Genomic DNA, 26,048 nt, shown 5'->3' with positions numbered 1-26,048 from the left:
GGTTTTATTTCTGGGCTTTCAGTTCTGTTCCATTGATCTGTGCACCTATTTTTGTACCAGTACCATGCTGTTTTGATTACTGTAGCTTTGTAGCATGTTTTGAAGTCAGGGATTGTGATGCCTCCAGCTTTGTTCTTTTTTCTCAGGATTCCTTTAGTAATTCTGTGTCTTTTGTTGCCCCATATTAATTTTAGGATTCATTGTTCTATTTCTGTAAAAAATGTCATTGGGATTCTGATTGGGATTGCATTGAATCTATAGATTGCTTTAGGTAGTATGGACATTTTATTCTTCCAATCCGTGTACATGGAATGTCTTTCCATCTCTTTATGTCATCCTCCACTTCTTTTAGGAAAGCCTGGTAGTTTTTGTTGTATAGGCCCTTCACTTCCTTAGTTAAATTCACCCTGAGGTATTTTATTCTTTTTGTTGCAATTGTGAATGGTATTGTGTTCTGGAGTTCTTTTTCTGTTAGTCCATTATTATTGTATAGAAATGCTATTGATTTATGTGAGTTGATTTTATATCCTGCAACTTTGCTGTAGTTGTTGATTATTTCTAAAAGTTTTCTAATGGATTCTTTGGGGTTTTCTGTATGTAAGATCATGTCATCTGCAAACAGCGAGAGTTTCACTTCTTCCCTCCCTACTTGGATTCCTTTTATTCCTTTCTCTTGCTTAATTGTTCCGACTAAAACCTCCAGCACTATGTTGAATAAGAGTGGTCATAGAGGGCATCCTTGTCTTATTCCTGTTTTCAGGGGGCTGGTGCTCTGTTTTTGCCCATTGAGTATGATGTTGGCTGTGGGTTTGTCATATATGACCATTATTATGTGGAGGTAATTTCCTTCTAGCCCCATTTTGTGCATGATTTTTATCATAAATTGCTGTTGGATTTTGTCAAATGCTTTCTCTGCATCTATTGAGATGATCATGTGTTTTTTATTTCTGAATTTGTTGATGTGGTGTACCATGTTGATTGATTTGCGGATGTTGAACCATCCCTGAGTCCCTCATATGAATTCCACTTGATCATGATGTATGATCCTTTTGGTGTATTGCTGAATTCAAGTTGCCAAAATTTTGTTGAGAATTTTTGCATCTATGTTCATCAGCGATATTGGCCTGAAGGTCTCCTTTTTCGTGCTGTCCTTATCAGGCTTTGGTATCAACGTGATGTTGGCCTCGTAGAATGTGTTAGGACGTGTTCCATCCTCCCTAATTTTTTGGAATAACTTGAAAAGAATAGATATTAAATCCTCTTTGAATGTTTGGTAGAATTCAGCAGGAAAGCCATGTGGACCTAGGGTTTTATTCTTTGGGATCTTTTGATTGCTGTTTCAATCTCCTTCTTTGTGATTGGTCTATTCCGACTGTCTGCTTCTTCTCGACTTAGCTTTGGGAGATTGTAAAAGTCTAAGAATTTATCCATTTCCTCTAGGTTATCCATTTTGTTGGCATATAGTTTTTCATAGTATTCTCTTAAAATCCGTTGTATTTCTGCAGAATCTGCTGTTATTTCTCCTCTTTCATTTCTGATTTTGTTTACTTGAGCTTTCTCTCTTTTTTTCTTTTTGAGTCTGGCTAGGGACTTGTCAATTTTATTTATCTTCTCAAAGAACCAGCTCTTTGTTTCATTGGTCCTTTCTACTGCCTTTTTTGTTTCAGTAGCATTTATTTGTGCTCTGATTTTTATTATTTCTCTCCTTCTGCTGACTTTGGGCTTTGTTTGTTCTTTCTCTAATTCAGTTAGGTATAATTTGAGGCTACTTATTTGGGATTTTTCTTGTTTGTTAACTTGTGCTTATATTGTATTGAATTTATCTCTTAATACAGCTTTTGCTGTATCCCATATGAGTTGGTATGGCATTTTATCATTTTCATTTGTCTCCAGATGTTTTTTGATTCCTTCTTTAATTTCTTCAATGATCCATTGCTTGTTCAATAGCATATTGTTTGGTCTCCACATCTTTGTCCCTTTCTCAGCTTTTTTCTTATAATTAATTTCTAGCTTCATAGCATTATGATCAGAGAAGATGCTTGTTATTATTTCCATTTTTTTAAAATTTATAGAGGCTTTCCTTGTTTCCCAACATATGGTCTATCCTTGAGAATGTTCCATGTGCACTTGAGAAGAATGTGTATTCTGCTGTTTTTGGATGGAGTGTTCTATATATGTCTATTAATTCCAGCTGTTTTAGCTTTTCATTTAATTCTGTTTCCTTGTTGATTTTCTGTCTGGATGATCTGTCCAATGATGTGAGGTCCCCTACTATTATTGTGTTATTTTTAATATCTTCTTTTAGGTTTGTTAACAATTGCTTTATGAACTTTGGTGCTCCTGTGTTGGGTGCATAGATATTTATAAGCACTATTTCTTCTTGATGTAGTGTCCCTTTGATCGTTATATACTGACCTTTTATGTCTCTCTTTACCTGCCTTATCTTGAAATCTACTTGTCTGATGTAAGTATTGCAACACCTGCTTTCTATTTTTTGCCATTAGCTTGGATTATCATCTTCCACCCTTTCACTCTGAACCTGTATTTTTCACTGGAGCTGAAGTGTGAATGCTGGAGGCCACAAATTGTTGGATCTTGTTCTTTAATCCATCTTGCCACTCTGTGTCTTTTTATTGGAGAGTTCAATCCATTTACCTTGAGGGTGATTATTGACGCATGAGGCTTAATGCTGTCATTCTGTCACTCGTTTTCTGATTTTCCTACATCACCTTTGTTTCTTGTCCTGTGTGTTTTGGACTACCCATTGACATCTGGAGTTTCTTATTTCCTTACTTATTTTTTGTGTCTCTGTTCTGTTTTTAAGTTTAGTGGCTATGCTGAAGTTTGTATTCAGAATCTCATGCATGACATAGTCCATTTTCTGGTGGCCTCTTATTTCCTTAGCCTAAACTGATTCAGTGCCTTTCCTCCTTCCTTCTTAAGTAATTATTGTCATCTGTTATTCCAACTTGTGTTGTGTTTGTGGTTAAAGTGATAAGATTGTGTTTGTTTTTGCTATTTCCCTTCCCTTTATCCTATTGCTATAGTTGTATATTTGCTATCCTATTTTGATGCTGTCTATTTGTCTCCTTACTTGGTGTTTTGTGATCCCTTTCTCCCATTTTTTCTTTTTTCAGGTATGAGGGCCTTCTTGAGGATTTCTTGTAAGGGGGTCTTGTGGCTACGAAGTCCCTTAGCTTTTGTTTGTCTGGGTAAGATTTAATTTCTCCCTCATATCTGAAGGATATTTTTGCTGGATGGAGTATTCTTGACTGAAGATTGTTATCTTTTAAGGGTTAGAATATGTCATTCCAATCTCTCCTAGCTTGTATGTTTTCTGTGGAGAAATCTGCTGAAAGTCTGATAGGGGTTCCTTTGTAGGTTATTTTATGCTGCCTTGCTGCCCTGAGTACTCTTTCTTTGTCATTCACTTTTGCCAGTTTTACTACTATATGCCTTCCAGTAGGTCTTCTTACAGTGACACATCTAGGAGACCCAAAAGCTTCCTCCACAAATATTTCTCTCTCATTCTCTAGATTTTGGATGTTTTCTGCTATTATTCCTTTGAGCACACTTTCTGCTCCATTCTCCTTTTTATAGCCCTTGGGGATTCCAATTATTCTTATATTGCATTTCCTCATTGACTTGGCTATTCCTCTGAGATAGTCTTCATACTTTTTTATTCTTAAGTCTCTTTTATTCTGTCTGGAGCCATTCAACCTGTCTATCTTTGATTATAGTGATTTGCTCATCTATGGCATCCACACAGAGATTCAGGGGTTCTGCATTTTGTTTTATTTCTTCCATTGTATTTTTCATCTCTAATATTTCTGATTGATTCTTCTCTATAGTTTCAATCTCTTTTGTGAAGTAGCTCCAGAACTCATCGATTTGTTTCTCATTGTTTTCCTTTACCTCATTGAGATTTTCGATGATAGCTATTCTGAATTCATTGTAGTTTAGTTTACTTATTTCTGAGTCCTCAGGGCATAATTCTGGATGCTTGCTTTCCCTGTGGTCTTGAGATTTGATGAATTGATGGATGCTGGAAGAAGCATGGGTCTTCCCCATGGTGATATTATTCAGTTGCAGTTACAGCCTCTCGCCACTAGATGGGGGTCGAGAGCTGTGTATTGTGAGCCCTCTGCCTTCAGCTGAGATGGTGGTGCACAGTGCAGGTTGGGCAAGGAGGGGCACTTTCTCTTGAGCACAGTCCAGGTTTCCGGATCAGCTCTTGCTATCTGGTCTCCTGGGGTTTTGGCTTGATGAGGTCACTCCATGCGAGTTTTCACCCCATTAGAGAGCTTCCCTCTAGGCTGCATGGTGTGGGACTCCTGAGTGATCCTGTGTACTCACAGTCGGTCCCTCCCCTGCTCCTTCCCTCATGGAGCCTCCAGTGGCAGCTATCCCAGTCTTTAATGGAGGTAGCAAAGTTCTCTCTCACCCCATTCCATCTCCTCTGAGGTGGGCTCCAGCCTCTCCGGCCTCTGTCGTTTGGCTTCTGTGGGTCTCTGAGGATTCCTGTGCTATTAGAACTTTTTTGTTGGAATATGGTTACTCCTTTTTGTTGTATGTCGGAGGGGAGAGAGTCCCGGGTGAGCTTACTCTGCCATGATGCTGATGTCAGTCAGTACTATACTGTTATAATTAGCTTGATAAGAAAATCCAAAATTGAGAAAGGTGATGCCTACAGCTTTGTTGTTTCTCAGGATTATCTAGGATATTCAGGATCTTTTGTGATTCCATGCAAATTTTAGAATCATTTCTATATTTCTGTGAAAAATGGCTTTGGAATTTTGATATGGATTGCATCCAATCTATAGATGACTTTCAGTATCCAGGCCTTTTAATATTAAATCTAATCCATGAACATGGGACAGTTTTTATTTCTTTCCATCACTTGTGTATGCTTCAAAGCCTTTCATCAATATCTTATAGTTTTATGTGTGTAGATCTTTCACTTCCTTGGTTATATTAATGTTTAAGTATTTTATTGCTTTTGATACTACTGTAAATGAATTTTTTCTTTATCTTTTTCAGAAATATTGTTCATTGTTGGTGTATAGAAATTCAACTGATTTTTGGACTTAGGCTTTCTATCCTGAAACTTAAGTGAATTTATTTATTACTTCTGAAGGTTTTTTGTGGAGTCTTTAGGCATCTATACATAAGATGCTATCATCTTCAAACAGAAACAACTTTACTTCTTCATTTCCATTTTGCACCACTTTCTTTCTTTTTTTTAAATCTAACTTGTCTAACTAGGACTTCAAATAGTATGTTGAATAGGAGAGGCAGGACTTGCATACTTGTCTTGTTCCTGATCTTAGAAGCTTTAAACCTTTCGCTGTTAAGTTAGATGTGACTTCTCATATATGTTCTTCTTTATTTTGAGGTATCATCCTTCTATACCAAATTTGTTGAGAGTTTCTATCATGTAGGGATATTGAGTTTCCCAAAAGCATTTTCTGCATCTATTGAGATTATCATATACATATATATATAAAGGTAAATATATATGTATTTACCTTTAATTCTATCAATGTGATGTATCACATTTACCTGTTTGCTTACAGGGAAAAACTTTGTATTCTAGAAATAAATTCCTCTGATCATAATGTATGATCCTTTCATTGTGTTGTTCACTTCAGTTTGTGAGATTTTCTTGCTAATTTTTGCATATATTAATCAGGACTATTGACATGTAGTTAGTTTTCCTTTCTTGTAGTGTCCTTGTCTGGGTTTGGAATCAGGGTAAAGCTGGCCTCATGAAATAAATTTTGGAATGATCCCCTCTGTTAAATTATCTGGCAGAGTTTGAGAGGATTTGTGTTAATTCTTTTTAAAAGTTTTGGTAAGCTTCACCAGTGAAATCATCTGGTCTTTAGGTTTTCGTTGTTTGGAAGTTGTGGGTTACTCATTCAAACTCCTTACTCTTCATTTGCTTGTTGAGTTTTTAAAAAATATTTCTTTTATGATTCAATCTTAGTAAGTTGCATTGTTTCATGAATTTTATCCATTTTTCTAGGTTATCCAATTTATTTTGTATAATTGTAGTAGTTTCTTTGATTCTTTGTTTTTCTATTGTAGCCATTGTAATGTCTTTTCTTTCATTTCCAATTTTATGTATTTGAATGATCTCTTTATTTTCTTGGTTAGTCTAGCTAAAGCTTTGCCAACTTTATCTTTTAAAAAAGCCAGCTCTTTTTTTGTTGATATTTTCTATTGTTTTTCTATTTTATTTATTTCTGCGCTGATATTTATCTCATTTCTGCAAAATTTGGACATTGCTATATTTTTTTAATTCTTTGAAGAGCAATGTTAGGTTGTTTATAGATCTCTATTTCTCTTGGGTCAGTCATTAGAACTTTTTTATTTTGGAGTGTGGTTTCATATTCCTTGAATATTCATGATGCTTGTTTCCTTGATCTTCTGTCTGCACGTTTGAGGAAAAAGACATCTCCAGTTTTGGCAGATTAGCTTTGGCAGGCAAAGCCCTTCAAAAGTCAGCCTGTCAAAGATTCTGCGTGGGCTCTCTGGTGCTGTGTGCACCAGAAGGCTGCTTCTGGAGAGCTCTAGTAGGCAGCCTTGGTGACTTAGTCAGGAAGTGACAGGCCTGGTGCTTGGATTCCTGGGGTCCAGTTTGGCACCTGATATCACTAGGGGTAGAGTCTGGAGCCTGGAGTCACTGGGACATTTCTTGCTCTTGAATCTGCAATGAAGGGCATGGGACCTTGGTCTGTGTGGTCAGGCCTGGATTCTGAGTCCAAAGTAGCCAAGGAAGTGCCAGGGAACCTGGGAATGGACTTGACAATCCAGTCCGTGGGGATGGCCTGTACCTGGGGGGCAGAATCTTCAGTTCATGGGAGCTGGCTAGAGGCTGGAGACACATATGTCAGCCTGGTGCCAGGTCGAGTCAGAAAGTTGGGCATCAGAGTCCAGCCTGGTGTTTGAGTGGGCTAGGAGCCTGGATTGGTGGAGCCAGCCTGGGGCCTGAGATCATAAGTCCTGGCTTGGTGCTGGAGCAGACCAGGAACTGAATGTGCAGGACTTGGTCTGGAGCCTAGACTCAGAGGAGTTAGCCTGGCACTGGGGTTGGTCTGGCACTGGGGTCTGAGGTGAAGTCAGGTGCTCACTTCACTGTACTGTCCTCACTTAGAGAGTGTCTCTCTCCACAACGGGCCACACAGGCTTGGCGTAGGCATGACAGGGGTAACATAAAAATGTCCTTTCCACTCTCTTAAATGTGTCTTTTTTATTAATTTGATCCACCAAGGTGCTTTAGTCACTCATCTGGAATCCTTGCCTCCTGCAAAGGTATTTTGGTGGATGGATAGCTGTTTAATTTGATGTGTCTGGGAGCAGACAGGTACTAGAAAATGTTGTACTGCCATCTTGTTGGTGTCACCCTGGAAAGTCTCTCTACTCCCTCTATTGTCTGAACTTTTTAAATATGTGCAGTTTATTTTAAGTCATTATACTCTCATGAAGTAGTTAAAAGGAAAATTTCTACTGACACATGACTCAGGGTAGGGTCTAGGGCACAGGTAGCTGAGTCACTCTGAAGAAGCATGTTTGATACATCAAACTGGGAAGAAAGAAAAGTGTTACATATGGCTATAGTGCAGTGGAATTAATTTGATAATTTTTTTTTCTGTAAACTAGATTAACATAGATATAAGAATGAATGAAATAACCTTAACTTGGTTTAAAAAGAACACTACAGCAGTGCAGAGATTCATGGATGAGCCTTAGAAACACAGCATGGGGAATCACACCTAGTTACCAATTTATGAGGCACCATAGAGCTTAGAACAACTCCCCACCATACCATTCAATGTGATAATATATACATAATATTAAACCATTTTATTTTGTGTTGAGTAGTTATGCAGTAACAGCTAACACATACAATAATCAAGTTATGCCATGAAATAAATGGAAATTTCCAATTGTTTTCATATCAAAGGTTGGGAATAAATTAGGAAAATAGGAAAAAAAGGAGGAAAAAACCTGTAAAATTTCAGAGAGAGAGAAAAGCATAATAAAGTATCTAAATTGTACAAAGAAGTTGAAAAAGTGATAATTCCAGGAAATAAATAAAAAAGGCAGGTTCTACTTCTGCAATGTGATTAAAGAAGCACAATTCTGACTCTGAGGCTTTGAGTCCTGCAATCCTGGGCATTTCTTCTGCCCAAGTATAACTGGTCCTTTTGTACTTGCCATCCCGAAGAATCTTTTCAGAGCCCCTTTTATTTCTTTATTCCTCAGACTGTAGATGAAGGGATTCAGCATGGGTGTGACAAGGGTGTACATCACTGAGGCTATTGCACTTGAGTGTGATCTCTGGCTAGCAGCAGAGCTGAAGTACACTCCTAGGCTTATACAAAAAAATAAGGAGACAACTGAGAGGTGAGATGCACAGGTGGAAAATGCTTTATACTTCCCTTGAGCTGATGAGATTCCACATATACTGCAAACTATCTTAAAGTAAGAATAAATTATACCAGCGAGGGGACCACCACACAGCATCATATCTATAAAATACATAACCATATTATTAAGAAAGGCATCAGAACATGCAAGTTGGATCATCTGATTGAGTTCACAGAAAAAGTGGGGGATTTCCATGTGTGTACATAATGAGAGTTGCAACACCATTGAAGTTTGTAAGAAAGAATGCAAGACACTTGTGATCCAAGACACTAGAAGCAAGATTCCACAGAGCTGATGGTTCATGCTGACCATGTAGTACAGGGGGTGACAGATGGCCACAAATCGATCATAGGCCATCACGGCCAGGAGATAGATGTCCAGCCCCGAGAAGATTACAAAAATGTACGGCTGGGTGATGCAACTTCCATAGGTTATGACTTTGCTCTGCATCTGGATGTTCACCAACATCTTTGGGATGGCGGTAGAGGTGAAACAGATGTCTACAAATGACAGGTTGGAAAGAAAGAAGTACATGGGTGTGTGGAGGTGGGAGTCAGAGCTGACAATCAAGATGATGAGCAGGTTTGCAAGCACAGTGATCAGATACATGGAGAGAAAAGGCCCAAATGTGAAGGACTGCAATTCTGATTCCTCTGAAAATCCCAGAAGAAGAAATCCTGAAATGCCTGTTCCATTGCCTGGTTCCATGTGGCTGGACTGAGTACCAGGAAAGAGGAAAATGACATTACTAATTTCACACAAATGGCATTACTCCCATAGTTGGAATGCTACGATTTCTATATTTTGCATTCAAAAAATCAATGTCAGTATTTTATGCATGGATTTGTTCTCTTTAAGTGATTCCCTGTTAATCTCTGATTAGGCATTTTTGACCCATTCTCAGTATTTTCCCCCAAGAGGTCATGCATTATACTGTTTTACTGAGTATACCTTTCATGCATTTGAGAAATATCTATTAAGTTTTGAACATGTTCCAAGCACTTTACAGGCAATGAGTATAGAGTGCTGAGAGACAGAAGCAACCACAATCCAATGATGGTGAAAGAATAAAAACAAATAAAAATAGCATATAATACACCAGATGATGGCAAGTACTATGAAGAAAAGAAAAGCCAGTATAGAGAACAGGTAGGAGTTTTATTTTTTAATTGGTGTTCAGTAAACACCAGTAAATAAGGTGACTTTTGAAGAGAGAACTCAATGAAGAGAAGGCAGGAGCCAAGAGCATACCTGGGGAAGTGTGTTCCTGGCAGAGGGAACAACTACTGTAAAGGCCCTGAGGATTATACCACTTCATTTATTCCTCCAAAAAAGGAAGCAAGTGTGAGAAGGGGAATAATAAAGACAATGTGATAGAGATGGTATATAATAATGACCATGGGGATCAAGGATATGAATATTTGCTCAAATTGAATAATTGTCTCAAAAAAACAAGAAATCTCTTTCACATTCCTCAACCTGTGAGATCTTCAAGTTTTAAAGATGTTTCACGTTGATTGGAGATGGAATTTCTAAACAGGTAGCAAAATAGGATTCTCTAATTTTGCTGGCAAATGTGTGAAGTGTTACATGTTGGGAAAACAACCTGAAGCCAGCTATAAGTATCAAAATATAGATTTTTTTAACTCATTATTTCTCACTCTTGGCACTATTTACATTCTGGGCTAGGTAATTCTTTGTTGTGGGGTCTGTCCCATGCATTGTAGGATGCTGAGGATGCGTCCTCAGCTTCTACTGGCAGCCCCTCATGTGACGCCAAATATGTCTTTGCCTGTTCCTCAGTGTCCTCTGGATGTTCTTGTCTTTGGGGGAACAATATTGCCTCTGGTGAAGAAGTAGAATTTTAATATAACAATCTCAAAATACTTTTGTATAGTTGTTATAATAGTAATGTATTGAGAGAGAATATGTAAGTGTGAATAGCACAGCCATAACATTTTGCAGACATTTAAATAATTAATTGGCTTTGCACTAATTATTGGATATAGGCCCATGAGCTATTACTGAGTAAGAAGGAAGAGTGAACACAGAAAACAAGATTTCACTAAGACATAAAGAGGATTTATTATGTGCACAAGATGCTACTCATGATTTTGTTAAAAGAGTATGAATATGTATGTGTGCATAGCATAGAAAGATAATTATAAAAGAAACTAAGAACTTATGGAATAAATATTGTCAAGAGGAATAAAATTAGGTTAAGTATAGTGGTTTAAAAACAGCTGTATGAGGCAAAATTGAATAAGAATCTAAAACTAACATATATAGACATAAAATAATAATAATTTACTAATATCAACATGGGTTAGTAATTCCAGATTAAATTTCCAAAGACTTGGAAATAAAAGAATAAAATAGAATGGCTTTTAAACTTTTCAAAGAACAGTATCTGTTATAATTTCTTCTTATATAAAGATATGTGGATTAAAATATCATTATGGAAGTTGAAGTTAACCTTTAATCAAGTGTAGAAACGAATGTCTTTCAGTTGATGGTCAAAGATAATGCGACTCTTAGAAATAGATCTAACCAAAATGGGCTGCAGGGAACAAGAGGGAATGAAAAGAATGTAAAAACTAGTTGGTAATATATATAAAGGGTGACATTAGCATTAAGTGTAGAGAAGAAAATTTACTTTGTCTTTTGTTTATATCAAATATTCACAAGTGAAGAATATAAAAGTGAGAGCTAAATACTTCTGGGAAGAAAAATAAAACCCAAAAACGCAATAGAAAAAACACAATATGACTGAGTGATAAATTTGACCCCATATTACTAATAAATATGATTCCCCACATATTCATCTATACATAAAATAATTCAATGACAAAGAACAAAATTAGTGAAAAAAACTCTAGTTCCTTGTTTAGAAGAATGCAATCAAAAACAAGGATAAAATCACTCTGTCCTCATTTCACAAATGTATAAAGTACTTGTACAATTTACAATAGAGAAAACAGTTGAATAACTAACCTACAAGTATCTTCAGCCCACACATTTGAAATAATTGCAGGGTAAAGTTATTTAGCATGCCCCTTTTTATTTATCAAGTCAAAGTGGTTTTATTTTTAATGTGAATGCCCAGAGGGAAAGAAGATACTATGAAATGTCTTATGAACTCTTGTTGCAAGGAAATATTTGCAAGTAACACATTAGTCTGGGTCTTTCTCATCAATATGAAGACACAGTTGAATACGCCCCATTAAAAAAAAAAGGAGATGCTCTCACTTCACTGGACATCCTTCCTCGCATGATACCATATTTTCCTACTCCCTTTGACTGCAAAACCTCTTGGATATGTTCTATTCTACTGGAGGCACTTTATGCCTTTCCTTCCCTTCTCTAATTGTGGTGTATCACTTAATTGTGAACAATCACCTATGCATTGCTGAGTTCAATACTCATTTCTATTTTTAGCGTGATAAATAAATTGATTAATTCGTTAATCAAGTGAGCAAACAACTGTAGCAGTGTTTTGGCTCTGGCCTAGGCTGGTGGCTCTCAACTGACCTCAGGTGTGTGTACTTGCTTTGATTCTCTCTTGCCTTTTCAACAGTCCCCACTGGGCTCTCCGACTCGCCTGGTTAGGAGCTCAGAGGAGAAGCTTACCGAGTGGAAGTCCAAATTCCTCGTGGATGTTTGATGATGGAGATTGAAGCTCTGTCTCGACACAAGGCAGCAGGAAGGAGTCAGGCATTAGTCTCCCAGCCAAACTTAAGATTCCAAAAACAACAACCATGTCCCATCCAGCCCAAGCTTGCAAAAAGGACAAGCAGAGGAGGTATTTACAACTCCCTGTGTCTGTTCATTAGGCACATTTCACTCTGGTTCCTCAAAGCTCGAAGCACTGATTTCCCTGTGGCATATTAGTCTGGACAGAAAGAAATGTTTTCCTGCAGATTCTATGCTCCTAATAGATCAGGTTAGAATCAAGTGAATGCAGTTTTTCTTAGTCCCCCCTCATGATCTCTGCTAGATTTCAGAGGACTAACTTCCCAGCACCTTATCCCAACACTGATTTAAAATTTTCTACAAATTTGGGAGTGAGGATTCTGTCTAGATTAGATGCCTTAAATCTTCAACATATTGACTTGTGGTGGAAAAGCAGCCTTTGATGTCTGTGGAAAATAGCTATTCTCTTCATAAAGAGGGAGAACTTTAGTTTCCTTGACATAAACCTTGGGCACAGCACACTTATGTTTCAACACACTTGCCAAAAACAATTAGGAATTTCATACTTTTATCACAAGTTAAGAGCTGCCACATAGTCCATTATTATGAAATATTTGTTAGTTATAAGACATATATTTGTACTTTTTGCACTATAATCTCAGTTAGAATAGGAAAGTAAACAGAGTTTTCCTTGAAGCCTTCAGAAGGAATCTACTCTGACAAACATCTTGATTTTAGCCCAGTGAGACCTATTTCGGACTTCTGACCTTCAGAATTGTAAGAGGATAAATGTGTTTGTTTTAAATCACTAGTGTGGTAATTTTGCATTAACATTAGGAATTAAATACAAACATTTACCAAATAAAATTTTTTTCAAGAAACTGAGATTAAGCTTCTTGATGCATTCATTTAGTTTCCCCGTGCAAATGTGTTTTGCATAATCTCACTTAAAGTAGAAGAAGAAATTTAAAATCTATTTGGATATATTCAGCCTCTTTACCTGGTGAAGATTTTCCCTTTTCTTAAAAGAAAGTGTAATTCAGTCTTTGATGACTTTCAGACATTAAGATATGAAAAGCAATTCATTGTTTAAATTTATGTATAGCATTTTCATTAAATCTTTGTGTCTAAATCTCTACATCCTTTTAATTTCGTGTTAATTCAAACATTCATTCTTTTCATTTCTATCTTCTCCAACTTTCTCTCATTTACTTTCAACATAAAATATGACTAGAAATGAACCTGTGTTTGTGTGCATATATTCATTTGAAATATAAATGTGTACAAATGTATACGTGTGTGTACACACACACAACTTTATCTTTGAACATATTTTCAGACTCAACGAAATATGTACATATATTTCATTTATATCTTGCAACATGCATCTAAAGTTATGTTTACTGTCCCAGATTATCTTCAGAAACAAGGAAGGTGAGGCTCAGAGACATTAAATTTTTAACAATTGCATAAAATACCATTAAAGCATATTGTGTACTTCTATGAATGATACACAAATGGAAACATACAACATCTATTGTAATTTTTGTATGGCTTCTTTAATCAAAGTGTGCTTTTTAAATATATGCAGCATATAGTATGTGATTATCTTCAATAAATTAGTTATAAGTAAACAATCTAGGGTGCATGGATCAAAGAGGAATCTAGAGCACTGGTAGCCAATTCACAGTGAGCAGTGGTAGGAGATATCTCTTCTACCTGGGAAAAAGAAGAGTGTCCTAGATGAATATAGACATAATAATAGTAAATTAAAGCAATTCACACTTGATACTCTTTTTTTTTTTTTGGTAAAACAGAAGATAAAAACTGATACAGAAATAGAGTAAACTGATCGTATATTGGTTCAAGTGAGAAGAGCACCATGGCCACACATCAAGGAAGAGCCTTAGAAACATACTGGAGAGACTCACCGTTGACTATAGACTCATGCGGGGACCAGCAGGGCTCAGAGGCCTACCATATAATCCCTTCATTTGCTTTTGGGATGGCATTTCATGCAACAATGGCTAGCTGATGCAATAATCAAAGCTAACAGAAGTGAGGACAATTATAATAATCAGCTGCTGCTTATCTTTGGCATTTGTTCTTATATTTGAAGACAGCATTCATGGTCTGTTATTTCAGACAATTATTTTAAAAAGTGTTTCATTGGGGTTCTCTCTAGGTAACCAGGAGAGGTTGAAACTACTTGCATAGTTGTATAGAAAAACTGGTGATCCTGATTCACAAAACTGGACAAGAATTAAATGTCTCTCTTGAGTCACTCTTTGACAATAAAGGAAAATAGATTCTTGAGCATAATGGAGCTATATAGTGGGTGATAATGATAATGATCATTCACCACCCCTTTAGTGACTATGAAAAAATTTAGAAGCAGAAGATTTTTTGTTTAGAGCAATGCAAGGAGTCATCTTATCTGTGGAACGGGAAGTTTTCTAGCAGAAACAGGAATCTAATTGAATAAAAATGTTTTAAAAAACCAATCAACTCTTCACTCATATGTCTAAACTCCTTTGCACATGGACACCAATCCTCTATGCTCTAATGAGTAGATGTATAGCATGAAAAAGAAATAGTTTTGCATAGTAATACTTTATATGACTTTAAATTTTGCTCCATCATATAAAAGGTCATCTCTAGCTCTAAGGTCACATAGGTCAATCTATTTATTAAAATTTGTCTTTCAATGAAGCCTCCTCCTGGAGACATATGTTTGATAATCAGTTTTCCATAGGGACTATGGTTGGCGTTGTGGACACTGTATAAGGGAGCTGAATAGGAGAGCAAATTCCTAATAAGGAGAATAAAACCCAATGATCAGGGGCCAGCCTGGTGGCTCAGCAGTTAAGTGTGAAGGCTCCACTTTGGCAGCCCGGGTTCACCGGTTCGGATCCCAGGTGTGGACATGGCACCGCTTGGCAAGCCATGCTGTGGTAGGTGTCCCACATATAATGTAGAGGAAGATGGGCATGGATGTTAGCTCAGGGCCAGTCTTCCTCAGCAAAAAGAGGAGGGTTGCCAGCAGATGTTAGCTCAGGGCTAATCTTCCTCAAAAAAGTAAACAACCCCGATGATCAGCTATTAAATACATTATATGCTAATGTCTACATTTTCTGAAGAGCAGTTAAGGTAGTAATATATAAAGGATTAATGTACGCATAAGTGAAAAACTGTGGTCTTAGATTTCCTTCTACTTTAAAATTTTATAAATGACCTTAGTTGCCAAATGTAGTTTTTTCCATAGCAGGAGTGCAACTCATGACTGTTGTTTTAATAAAACAAACAAACAAAATTATTTGGTATGATATATGTCATTTGAGAAAAAAATGTTGTTAAAAATCCACATTGTGCTTGGCAGGCAGGTGGGGCTTCCTCACTGGGACCAGAGCTAGAGCTGCTTGTAGGCACCGCAGGGGCACAATGAGCTCCCTCTACCCACCAGGCTCAAGGCTGCTGGGACTCTCTCCACAGCCACCCAGGACCCAATCACTCTTCCAGGGCTCAGCAGTCCTACGAATGCTCTCTCTGCCCTGAAGAGCGGCTGCCCCACTGGGTAGATCTGTTAATGGTCCCTGGTGCCAAATTGTCCCATTTGCAACAATATGGATGAATCTGGAGGGTGTGACGTTAAACAAAATAAGCCAGACAGAGAAATATAAATGCTGCATGATTTCATTCATATGTGGAAGATGACAAATATATGGATAAAGGGAACAGATTAGTGGTTACCAAAGGGGAAGATGGTTGTGGGCTGGGCAAAAGTGACAAAGGGGCACATATGCATGGTGATGGATAGAAATTAGACTACTTGGGGTGAGCACAATGAAGTTATTCAGGAAGTGATAATACAATAATGTACACCTGAAATTACACAATGTTACAAACCATTATAATCCCAATAAAATTACTTCAAGAAAAAGAAAAAAAATCCATGTTGTATTACTGGGTAAATGGATATTTCCATAAATTTATAACTTAAGGTTAGAAATAAAGTTTGCGAAGTAGGAAAACAACAGGGGAAAAAACGGTAGATATCAGAGAGACCAGAAATCTTCATAAAGTGAGTTACTTAATTTGAATAGAGAAGTTGAAAAAAAACTTAAGGGAACACTTAAAAGGAGTAAGTTCTACTCTCAATGTCTGATCAAAGAATGACAATTTCTGACTTGGAGGCTTTGACCTCTGCAATCATGGGCACTTCCTCAGTTGTAGGACAATTGGCCCTTTTAGAAAAGTTTTCTTAACAAAGCGTGCTTTCAGAACAAAAGGTTCGCCATCCAGCAGCACAGCTGCAAAATACAGCACTCTGTCATTTATAAAAGGTGTCAAAACAAGCAAGTTGGTCCATCTGCTTGAGTTCACAGAGAAAGTGGGGGATTTCCGAGTCTGTGCATAAGGACAGTCTCAACAGCATTCTTGTGAAACACGGAATTCAAGAACTCATGACCCGGGTAACCAGAACGAACAGCAGTCCATGCAGCCAAATGTTCATGATGACTGTGTGTTGCAGTGGATGGCAGGTAGCCATGAAGCAGTTGTGGTCAAGAGAAAGATGTCTGAAACTGCAAAAAGAATGAAAAAATACATCTGTGCAATGCAGGCTTCATAGCTTATAATTTTTCACCGGGTCTGGATATTCACTGACCACTTTTGGATAGTTATAGAGACGAAATAGATGTCTGCAAAGGAGAGGTTGGAAAGGAAGAAGGACATGGGTGTGTGGAGGTGGTAGTCTAGGCTGACAGCCAGGAAAATGTGCAGATTTCCAAACACAGTGATCAGGTACCTGGAGAGGAGAATCTATAAAATGAGTGACTGAAATTCTGGTTCCTCAAAATTCAAGAAGAAATTCTGAAATTTGTGTATTATTTCTTGGTTCCATGTGTTAGAGATGACTACCAGGAAAGAAAAAATACCATGACTAATTTTCACACCAATGGGCATTACTAACATAGTTCAAATGTTAGAATTTACATTTTGTATGCAATAAATTAGTATTTTTAATTTTTGCATGGAATTTTTCCTTTTTATGGAACCTCCCATGCCATCTTTGATTAGTAATTCCTATCCTACCCTCAGCCTTTCCCCCAAGTGGTCATATATTCTATGCTTTTAATGAGAAATTCTGTCATGCCTTTGGGGAATATAAATTTAGGACTGATCATATCCTATGCAAAGAGTATAGAGTGCTGAGTAACAAAAGTCTCTACAATCTATGATGGAGAAAGAACACAAGAAAATACAAAAATTGCATATCATCAGATATTGACAGGTGCTATGAAAAAGTACAGAAAGGGTGGATTTGGGTGTTATTTTTAACTGGATGTTCAGGCACAGCTGGCAAACAGGTAACATTTGAACCAAGACTGCAATAGGAGAGGTTGAGTGAGGTGAGGTTGTCTGGCAAAGTCAGCCCTGAGGGTGAATTGGCCACTGCAAAGATCCTGAGAAAGGTATTTGTTTCAGAAAATCAAAGCTCAAGAGGAAGTCATATGTAAGGAGAATGTGCTGAACAGAGAGTGATGAGAGATAGTGTCAGAGGATGTTGAGGACTGAGATGGCCTCCCCACTACAGCTGAAACTCAAGACACAAGGAGACTTTCCCTCACATGTTGTTCCTCCCACTTGATTAATATTGTTTTCAAGGAATCTTGTGCCTAGAAATAGATCTCCACTTTATTTTCATCTGTTGATTAATATTCTGGCATTTGTATTTTGGGAGTTACATTTTGGAGTATATCAACTCAGGTATCCCCACTCTAAAAATGTTCATAATTCACAACACACTCATGCGCACACAGTGTACTATGACTTCCAGGGGCCATTTTACGATCAGGCTCTTCACACCTCCAGCCACAATAATTAGGAAAGAAATGATACAAGATAAGCTGTGAACATCAGATTATCTTTCCCCTAAATAAGTAGAAATAGGATTCAAATTCCAGTTGATAATCCTGCCATGGACATGTACACAAGGGGCTCCATTTTAGTATGACCATTTTGTGTACTACAGTTAAAGATATATATATATATATATAGGTACAGGGATAACAATTAGATCAGGGGCCATCAGAGGTGGATGCCATGATGAAGCAGGTGAAACAATAAGGTTACAGCCCCTTGACGATGGGGAACTTCAGCACCCACTGAAGAAATTATATATATATAATTTCTATTAAAAACCTACAGAGTGAGGAAAGTAATGGACATGAGGGGAACAAAAGATCTAGTAAGCTCATGTGACCCCTGAGAGGTTGGGATGCGGAGGAAGCTTCCTTGCTTCTGACAGCATTTCAACCCCAGTTATATTCCCATGAAGACAAGAATAACTAATGAAGCAGCAAAAACTAATTCACGCCAAAGAGAAAAGAGCAGTAATTTTTATGATGTCAAGACAACTCACACATTGATCATCCCATTAGAAAAATGAGCAAAGGAAGCAAACCCACAATTTACATCAGCAAAGATACAATGTACAATAGGGGGGAATTTTAAAGATAAAATAGTAGAAGTCTTTTCTAACTGACACTAAATGCAAAACTTTTGGAATCAGAAAACCAACTTTTGAAACTTGGATCTACCACTATTTGAACTTGGAGAGCCAAAGAAATCTTTCTAAATGCTAATATCCTCACTCAAACACAGGGAAAAGCCCTATCCATTCTCTTAAGGTGGTTGGTGGAGATAATAATATACACAAAAGTCTTGGCATAGTTCCTTCACCTTAGTAAACAGATATCACTAGTGATGAGATTTGGCTGATTTTTTTTATTCTGCTTCTATAACTTCTTTAATGCTTCCTCACCTCTCTGTTCCCAATTCTACAAACTTATTTTAGTTCCTTGTCATCTCTCCTATGTATCACAGGATGACACCCCTCTAATTGATATTCACATTGACCTAGAAAGATATTTCTACAAAGCTGATCACGAAACTGTCGACTGACATCAGTGACACTCCTGAAAAATGTAGCCAAAATTCTGTAGCTTCAAACATGAGGTTCAGCTCTCAGTAATGTTTCTGCCAGCTTCACCCTCTTGCTGCTGTACCCTTGCCACATTGATCTTCTAAGCATTAAACTTGACTAGCAGCTTCACTTGACAGCACAGGTTTAATGCTTGCTATCTTTATGCACCACCTTCCTCTGCTTAGAGTCTCACCCACTGGTCTATTTGGAACTTTTCACTCCCTCTCCATCTTCAAAGCTCCATCTCATTTTGAGACTATGTAGATCATCTCCTTGGTTAACTTTTTAAAAAATATTTCCACAGAAGAGGCTCTTCTTCATGCACTTAATTTAGCTGTAAGCGTCGTCATTCATTAATTTTTATAAATTTCATGTCTTTTTTTCCTGTTAGACTGTGAGAAGCTTGAGGCAAGTAGCAATGTTACATACACGTATCACTCTTCCATCCCCAAGTAGACTTAGCTCAGTTGTCAGTAGTCGCTCAACAAATACATATTGCATGAAGAAATGAGAGACTGTATTCTCAGAGAAATTGCTGATGATGGGAGAAAGAACAGAAACATAGGAATGCTGATACGGAGGACAAGAGAGGAATGTTTCCTATATTCTGAGATCTGGACCCAGTTAGGTGTCAGACTATGTTTTTAAAGAATTTAAAATAGAATAAACAAAGCACACAAGAAAATATCAAAGTATATCAAACATATAGGAGTACATACCAAATTATTTCATGATTCATTTTGTTCAGTTGAGTGTGTGTGTATGTGTGCATATGTGTTTATTTCTGTGTTTGTGTGTGCACATATGCTGGATCATAATGTAAAAGACATGTCTTATTTGGGACACAGGGAAAAAGTTTCTTATCCACTGCAGAAAATGCAGCAATAGTTTTAAAAGAACACCAGTACCTGCTAGTGAGAGAAAGACAATATGAATGAAGAGCCCAGCAGAAGAGCTGGGTCCAGAGAGAACAGGCACCCAGAGTGGGTGCTGAAGTTCCCCAGAGTCAAGGGGCTGTAACCTTATTGTTCCCCTTGCTTCACCATGGCATCCACCTCTGATGGCCCCTGATCTAATTGTTATCCCTGTACCTATCTCATGTGTATCTGACCACACTTATTTTTATATGGTGTGATAGTGGATAAGACTGGCCTTTCTCTCATTTTTGGGGGGCATTCTGTCCTTTGTTATTGTTTGGCTTTAAGTTTTGATCTGTTTTATGACACGTCCAATGAATAGACTAGTCCTGGTTCTCTTCCTAGTCCAGTAGGCAAAGGCTTCCCTAGATATACCATAGAATCCTACTCCTGCCACAGCTATTTATCCTCCTTCTTCAGGTACTTAACCCTGAGATCACTACATCATACCACATTTATTTCATCGTACTAGGCCTTCTGCATTATGATGTAAAATATACATTTTCAGGACTTCATTTATTTTATTATCTTTTGTGGTTTCATAAATTTGTGCATTTATACAGAAAAACATTTTAAGAAATGGAGAATTTGTAAAATAAAAACAATGGCAGGGAAAATAAGACCTGGCTAAATCGAGTGGAGTCAAATAACAGTCTTAAGCAAAACTGAATAAAAGTCTAAGAGTAACTTCTAAAATAAAAGCTGAAAAATACAATAATTTAATCACATTGACATGTCTCTCTAAGTTAAGATAAAGGGGCAAGGTCCTGGAAATGAAAATATAAAAGATAATTCTTGAAAAGTAGTGGAAGAAGCAATATATAAAGTTGTAATTCCTATCCATATAAACAGATAGATTTAAATATGCTTATGAACATGATAGAGGTGATTATTAGTTGTATGCAAAAGAATGTCTTTCTCCAGATAGAGAAGATATAGAACTTTCCACATTTAAAAAGTAATGAAGGGCAGCACAATATGATAGACGGATAGATTTGACCACACAAAATTTATAAATTGTCATAATTCCCCCCAAATGTAACTATACATATATAAATAAATTCAATGCCAAACAGCAAAATTGGTGGAAAAAAATTCCAATTTTTGTTTGAAAGTATGCAATCAAAAACAACAATAAACACAGACTCAAGTATATAAACTGTGTGAAGAACTGACACATTCAATTTTCAATAAAATTAAAGTCTGACAAACCTAAAATATATATGCATCCCCAGTAGTAATAAAATACTTGCAAATTAAAACTCTTTAACACTCTTCGTCATGTGTTAAATAATATTTTTGTGAGTACTCAGTGTGAAAGAAGATTCTGTGAAATGTAAGTCTCATAACCTGCTGTTGCAAGGTAATATCGACCTCCACTGATCTGGATCTTTTTAATGAATACAAAACATATTTAAATAAACTACATCTTAAAATTATTTTAAAGACTCTCACTTTACTGAAAATCCCTCCACACCTACTTTTTTGTTTTCTTACACACTTTGCTGCAAAACTCCTCAGATATGTCCTAATTTCACTGGAAGTAATTTATGCCTTGCATTCTTTCTTCAGTCTCACCTAAATGGACTTCCATGCCCATCACTTAATTATCAACAATGGTTCTTGTATTGCTGAGCCCAACAGTCATTTCTCTCTTTAAATATTATATAATTTCATTATAAATTAAGTATTTAATCAAGCAAACAAACATGGAAATCTCTTGTCTCTGGGCTAGAATGTTTAGGTGACATCAGGTAAAAATTCTCATTTTCTGTTCTCTCTCAATCTTTGCAGTACCTTCTGTGCTCTCAAACTCCCCTGGGTGAAGTCTCTGAGAGGGAGAAGTCTGTGTAGAAGTCCAAATTTCTCTCTGGACGGTTGATTTTGGAGACTGAATTTCTGTCCTCCCACAAGATAGGAAGGAGTCAAACATTAGTCTCTGAGCCATATTTAGGACTCCAAAAGAAACAGCTATGCCCTGTCCAGCCCAAGGATGCATACATGAGGGACTACAGCAAAGGAGATATTTACAGCTCCCTATATCTGCTCATTTGACACTGTTTTCATTGTTACTCACACCTAGGAACACACGATTTCCCTGTGGGACACTGGTCTGGACAGAAACGAAATTTTTCCTGCTGATTCTCTCTTCACAAATAATCATGTTAGAAATTAAGTGAATCCTGATTTTGTTACTCCTTCTTCATGGAGTCTCCTGCCTTTCAGAGGTCTAACCTCCAAGCATCCTATCTCAACACTAAGCTCAAGTTCCTCAGATTCTAGATTGAGGAAATAACTGTCTGGATTAGGGACTCGGATCTTCAAAGTGTGGACTTGTGGTGGGCCACAACTCCTGACATATTCAGGAAGTCACTATTTCCCTCATCAACTAGGGAGAGAACTGTGTTGCTTTAAAGCTGTGGGCACTATACTCCTTGGTTTCCTGGCATATTTGTGAAATGAATGAAGAATTCCATACTTAGAAGATAAGAACTGTCTTTAGCCCCACATTATGAAAACTTTGTGAACTATGAGATGTATTTATAAAATAGTATGCTATATAATCTGAACATAGCACCTTATAAACATTGTCTAATTTAATTTTTGGAAACTCCATTCTGTGAAGAAGGACTATTATGAATTCCATTCCCTGTTACAGGAATGGAGCTTGTGGGAGTTTAGTGATCTGCCCAAAATTATAAACAGAATAAGGAATAAGCATTGATTGGAATTCTGGCAGAATGCTTTTGATTTTCAAACTCTGAGCCAATGGTTCTCAAACAGAGATGGTTTTGCCTCTGGGGATTTATGGCAGTGTCTGAAGGGATGCTGCTACATAACTACAATACACAAAACAGCATCCAACACAAATAATTATCCTTTCCCAAATGTTAAAGTGAGAATGTGAGAAAATCTATTCTAGGCCAGCACTTCTCCAATATACATATAAGTAACCCAGAATTCTAGTTCAACTGTAGATTCTCATTCAGCAGGTCCTGGAGGGCAAAAGGATTCTGCATTTCTAGCAAGCTCCTGGGTTATGTTGATGCTGCAAGTCCCGGTCTGTGGACCAGTATTTGAGCAGCAATGCTGTGGTCTTGTGTTACAGTCAGGTGTGTAGATAGTTTTAAATCTTCTGAATCAAATTTTGCATCCATATGTAATTTTGAAAGTATATTGTATTCGATAATTCCAGAGGCTGTGATAAAGTCTGTGTTTGATTCTTTTATATAAGGATCCTTGAGTGACACCAAGTAACATATTTTTAAAAACTATATACTTCAGGTAGACTAACAGCCTCCTAAATATGTCCGCATCTTAATCCCCAGAATCTTTGAATAGGATGGTTAATGTAACAGATAGATTTAAGATTGCTAATCAGATGACCTTAAGATAAGAACATTGATCATGGGGTTCATGTCAAGATGGTGGTGTAGGCAGACTCTGAACTCATCTCCATCCATAAACACAACCAAGTTACAACTGTTCTTGGAACAATTACCCCTGAGAGAGAACTGAAAACTGGATAAAAATTACCCCTGCAACAAGAGACAATCCAGACTAAGGTGGAAGATGCCTTCACAAGCCACAGTGTTTCACAGCTGGCCAGGAGCAACCCTAAGGTACACAGCTTTCCCTGGAGGAGTGGGGAACCTGAGGGGGGAAGGTTACCACTATAAGCATCCTTTGGACTCAGCACAACTGAGACAAGCCTCATAATAACTAGCTTTTCTGGTTATTAACTACAATGGGGGAATCCCTCTAGAAAACCTGTTGGACATAAGTGGAAAAAATCCAGCTCTTAAAGGGCCCATGCACAAATTTACCCATTTCAGAAAGCAACCTGGAGTCACCAGAAAGAATGGTGCACAGTCCTTTGGCAAAAAGAGACTCACATGATAGGCTTTGGTTGCATCTCAGTGAGAGGTGAGATCTCTCCAGGGACTGAGAAATTGGTGGTAACCATTGTTGTGACCTAGCACAGGTGTGCTGACACAGATGATAACAGAAGCCATTGGATGAAGAACTCCAGTCAGCCCAGGGTCTGCCCCACCTATTATAACACCAATTTAATCCATCTCAGCCTGGTCAAGCAGCCCACCCTAGAGAGCAACCCCACCCAACAGTAAGCCCTTGGGCAACTTGTCAGCCTGCATATGCTGGGTGCCTGGATCCTCTGCAGGCAGGAGAGTGGGTCTTCTTCTGTGTGGCAGGGCATGTGCCAGGAGTGGGCAGAGTGTGTGGGGCATTGGGGGAGTGTGTGCGGCCTCTGCAGTGGCGTGAGTGGGTCTGCTTCAGGGGGTCAGGACATACACACATGGCAGGACTGTGTTGATGGTGTGTGTGGCCCTGTGGACATTATCAGCTGCAGATGACTTGTGCTTCTTAAACAGCTACATAGGGAATTGGCTCCACTTTCCAAAGCCTGAAACAATCAGGTGCTCCCATGCCTGGGCCAGCCCCACTATGCTGCAATCCTGAGAGAGCTGATGACAGACTTTCAGGACAGAGGCCTACAACAATTGAAAGCCCCTGAGCCTACCAACTAGACACACTGGGGGTCTACTCACTTAACAGAAAAAGTACAAAAGGAGTGTGTCTTTAGACCTTTTATCCAACTGTGCTGGGGCTCTCCATGCCTTATAAACTGACTGGAGGGTCCATAGTAGCCACATGCAGCTGAGCATTACAACCAACCAGCCAAGGGGACAGACTGGCCTCCCTGCAGCAAAAGTAAACATGCCAAAATAGAAGGAATCATCTAGCCAATGGAGGTCACCACTGGAAAATTTGGAACTGGTCACAAGAGAAGCACACTGCTGGGCCTCATAAGGCATCACTTATCTAAGGCTACCTCTCCAAGATCAGGAGATGTAGCTGACCTACATAATACATAGATATAAGCACAAAAAAAAAGAGGTAAAATGAGGAGACAAGGGAATATGTTCCACGTAAGAGAACAGAACAAAATCCCAGAAAAAGAACTAAATGAAACAGAAATAAACAACTACCTGACAAAGAGTTCAAACAAAAGTCATAGGGATGCTTACTGGTCTTCAGGGAAGAATGGATTAATTCAGTGAGAATTTCAACAAAGAATTGGAAAATATGAAAAAGAACCAATCAGGAATGAAGAATACAATAATGGAAATGGAAAATTACCTAGAGGGACACACAGTAGAGTAGATGATACAGAATAATGGATCAGCGAGCTGGATGAAAGACAAGAGGAAATCACCCAAGCTGAACAGATAAAAGAAAAAAGAATTAAAATGAACAAAAACAGTCTAAGGGACCTCTGGGACAAAAATCAAGCACACTAACATTGTATTATAGTGGTCCCAGAAGGAGAAGAGAGAGCGAAAGGAGTAGAGAATATATTTGAAGAAATAACAGTTGAAAACTTTGCTAACCTAAGGAAGGAAATAGACATCCAAGTAGAGGAAGCACTGAGAGCATCAAACAAGATGAATCCAAAGAGACCCACACCAAAACACATTATAATTAAAATGTCCAAAATTAAAGATAAAGAGAGAATCCTAAAAGCTGCAAGAGAAATGCAACCAGTGATATACAAAGGAAAGTCCCTAAGGCTGTCAAGTGACTTCTCAGCCAAAATTCTACAGACTAGAAAGTAGTGGCATGATATATTTAAAGTGGTGAAAGGGAAAAAACCTACAGCCAAGAATACTCTACGCAGCAAGGTTATCATTAAGAATGGAAGGAGAGAAAAGTAGTTTCCCAGTCAAGCAAAAATTAAGGAGTTTTTCACCAAGAAACCAGTCTTACATGAAATGTTAAAGGAACATATTAAGTGGGAAAGAGAAAACCACAAATAGAATAAGAAAATTATCAAAAATAAAAAGGCAATAAAACCACTGGTGAAGGCAACGATACAGTAAAAGTAGCAAATCAACCAGCTATTGAAGATCTGAAGTTAAAAGTCAAAACTACTAAAATTACCTATTTCCATGATAAGAAGGTAATGGATACACATACAAAAAGAGGTTACA

At 37.7% G+C, this 26,048-nt stretch overlaps 1 protein-coding gene and 1 pseudogene across 1 annotated transcript; one reads left to right on the top strand and one right to left on the bottom strand.

Annotated features, from left to right (window-relative positions):
* Positions 1–8,115: 8,115 nt before the first annotated feature.
* LOC100061246 (olfactory receptor-like protein OLF4) lies at positions 8,116–9,144 on the bottom strand. The gene has a single exon (XM_001493265.5). It carries the CDS (start codon positions 9,142–9,144, stop codon positions 8,116–8,118), a length of 1,029 nt encoding a protein of 342 aa, XP_001493315.5.
* Positions 16,342–17,036, top strand: OR7AQ2P (olfactory receptor family 7 subfamily AQ member 2, pseudogene; annotated as a pseudogene).

The sequence above is a fragment of the Equus caballus genome, chromosome 27 (assembly GCF_041296265.1).
Source record: "Equus caballus isolate H_3958 breed thoroughbred chromosome 27, TB-T2T, whole genome shotgun sequence".
NCBI classification, from domain to species: Eukaryota; Metazoa; Chordata; class Mammalia; order Perissodactyla; family Equidae; genus Equus; species Equus caballus.
Note: the sequence above shows the minus strand (reverse complement) of the source record. Positions and strands in the feature narration are given on the sequence as shown.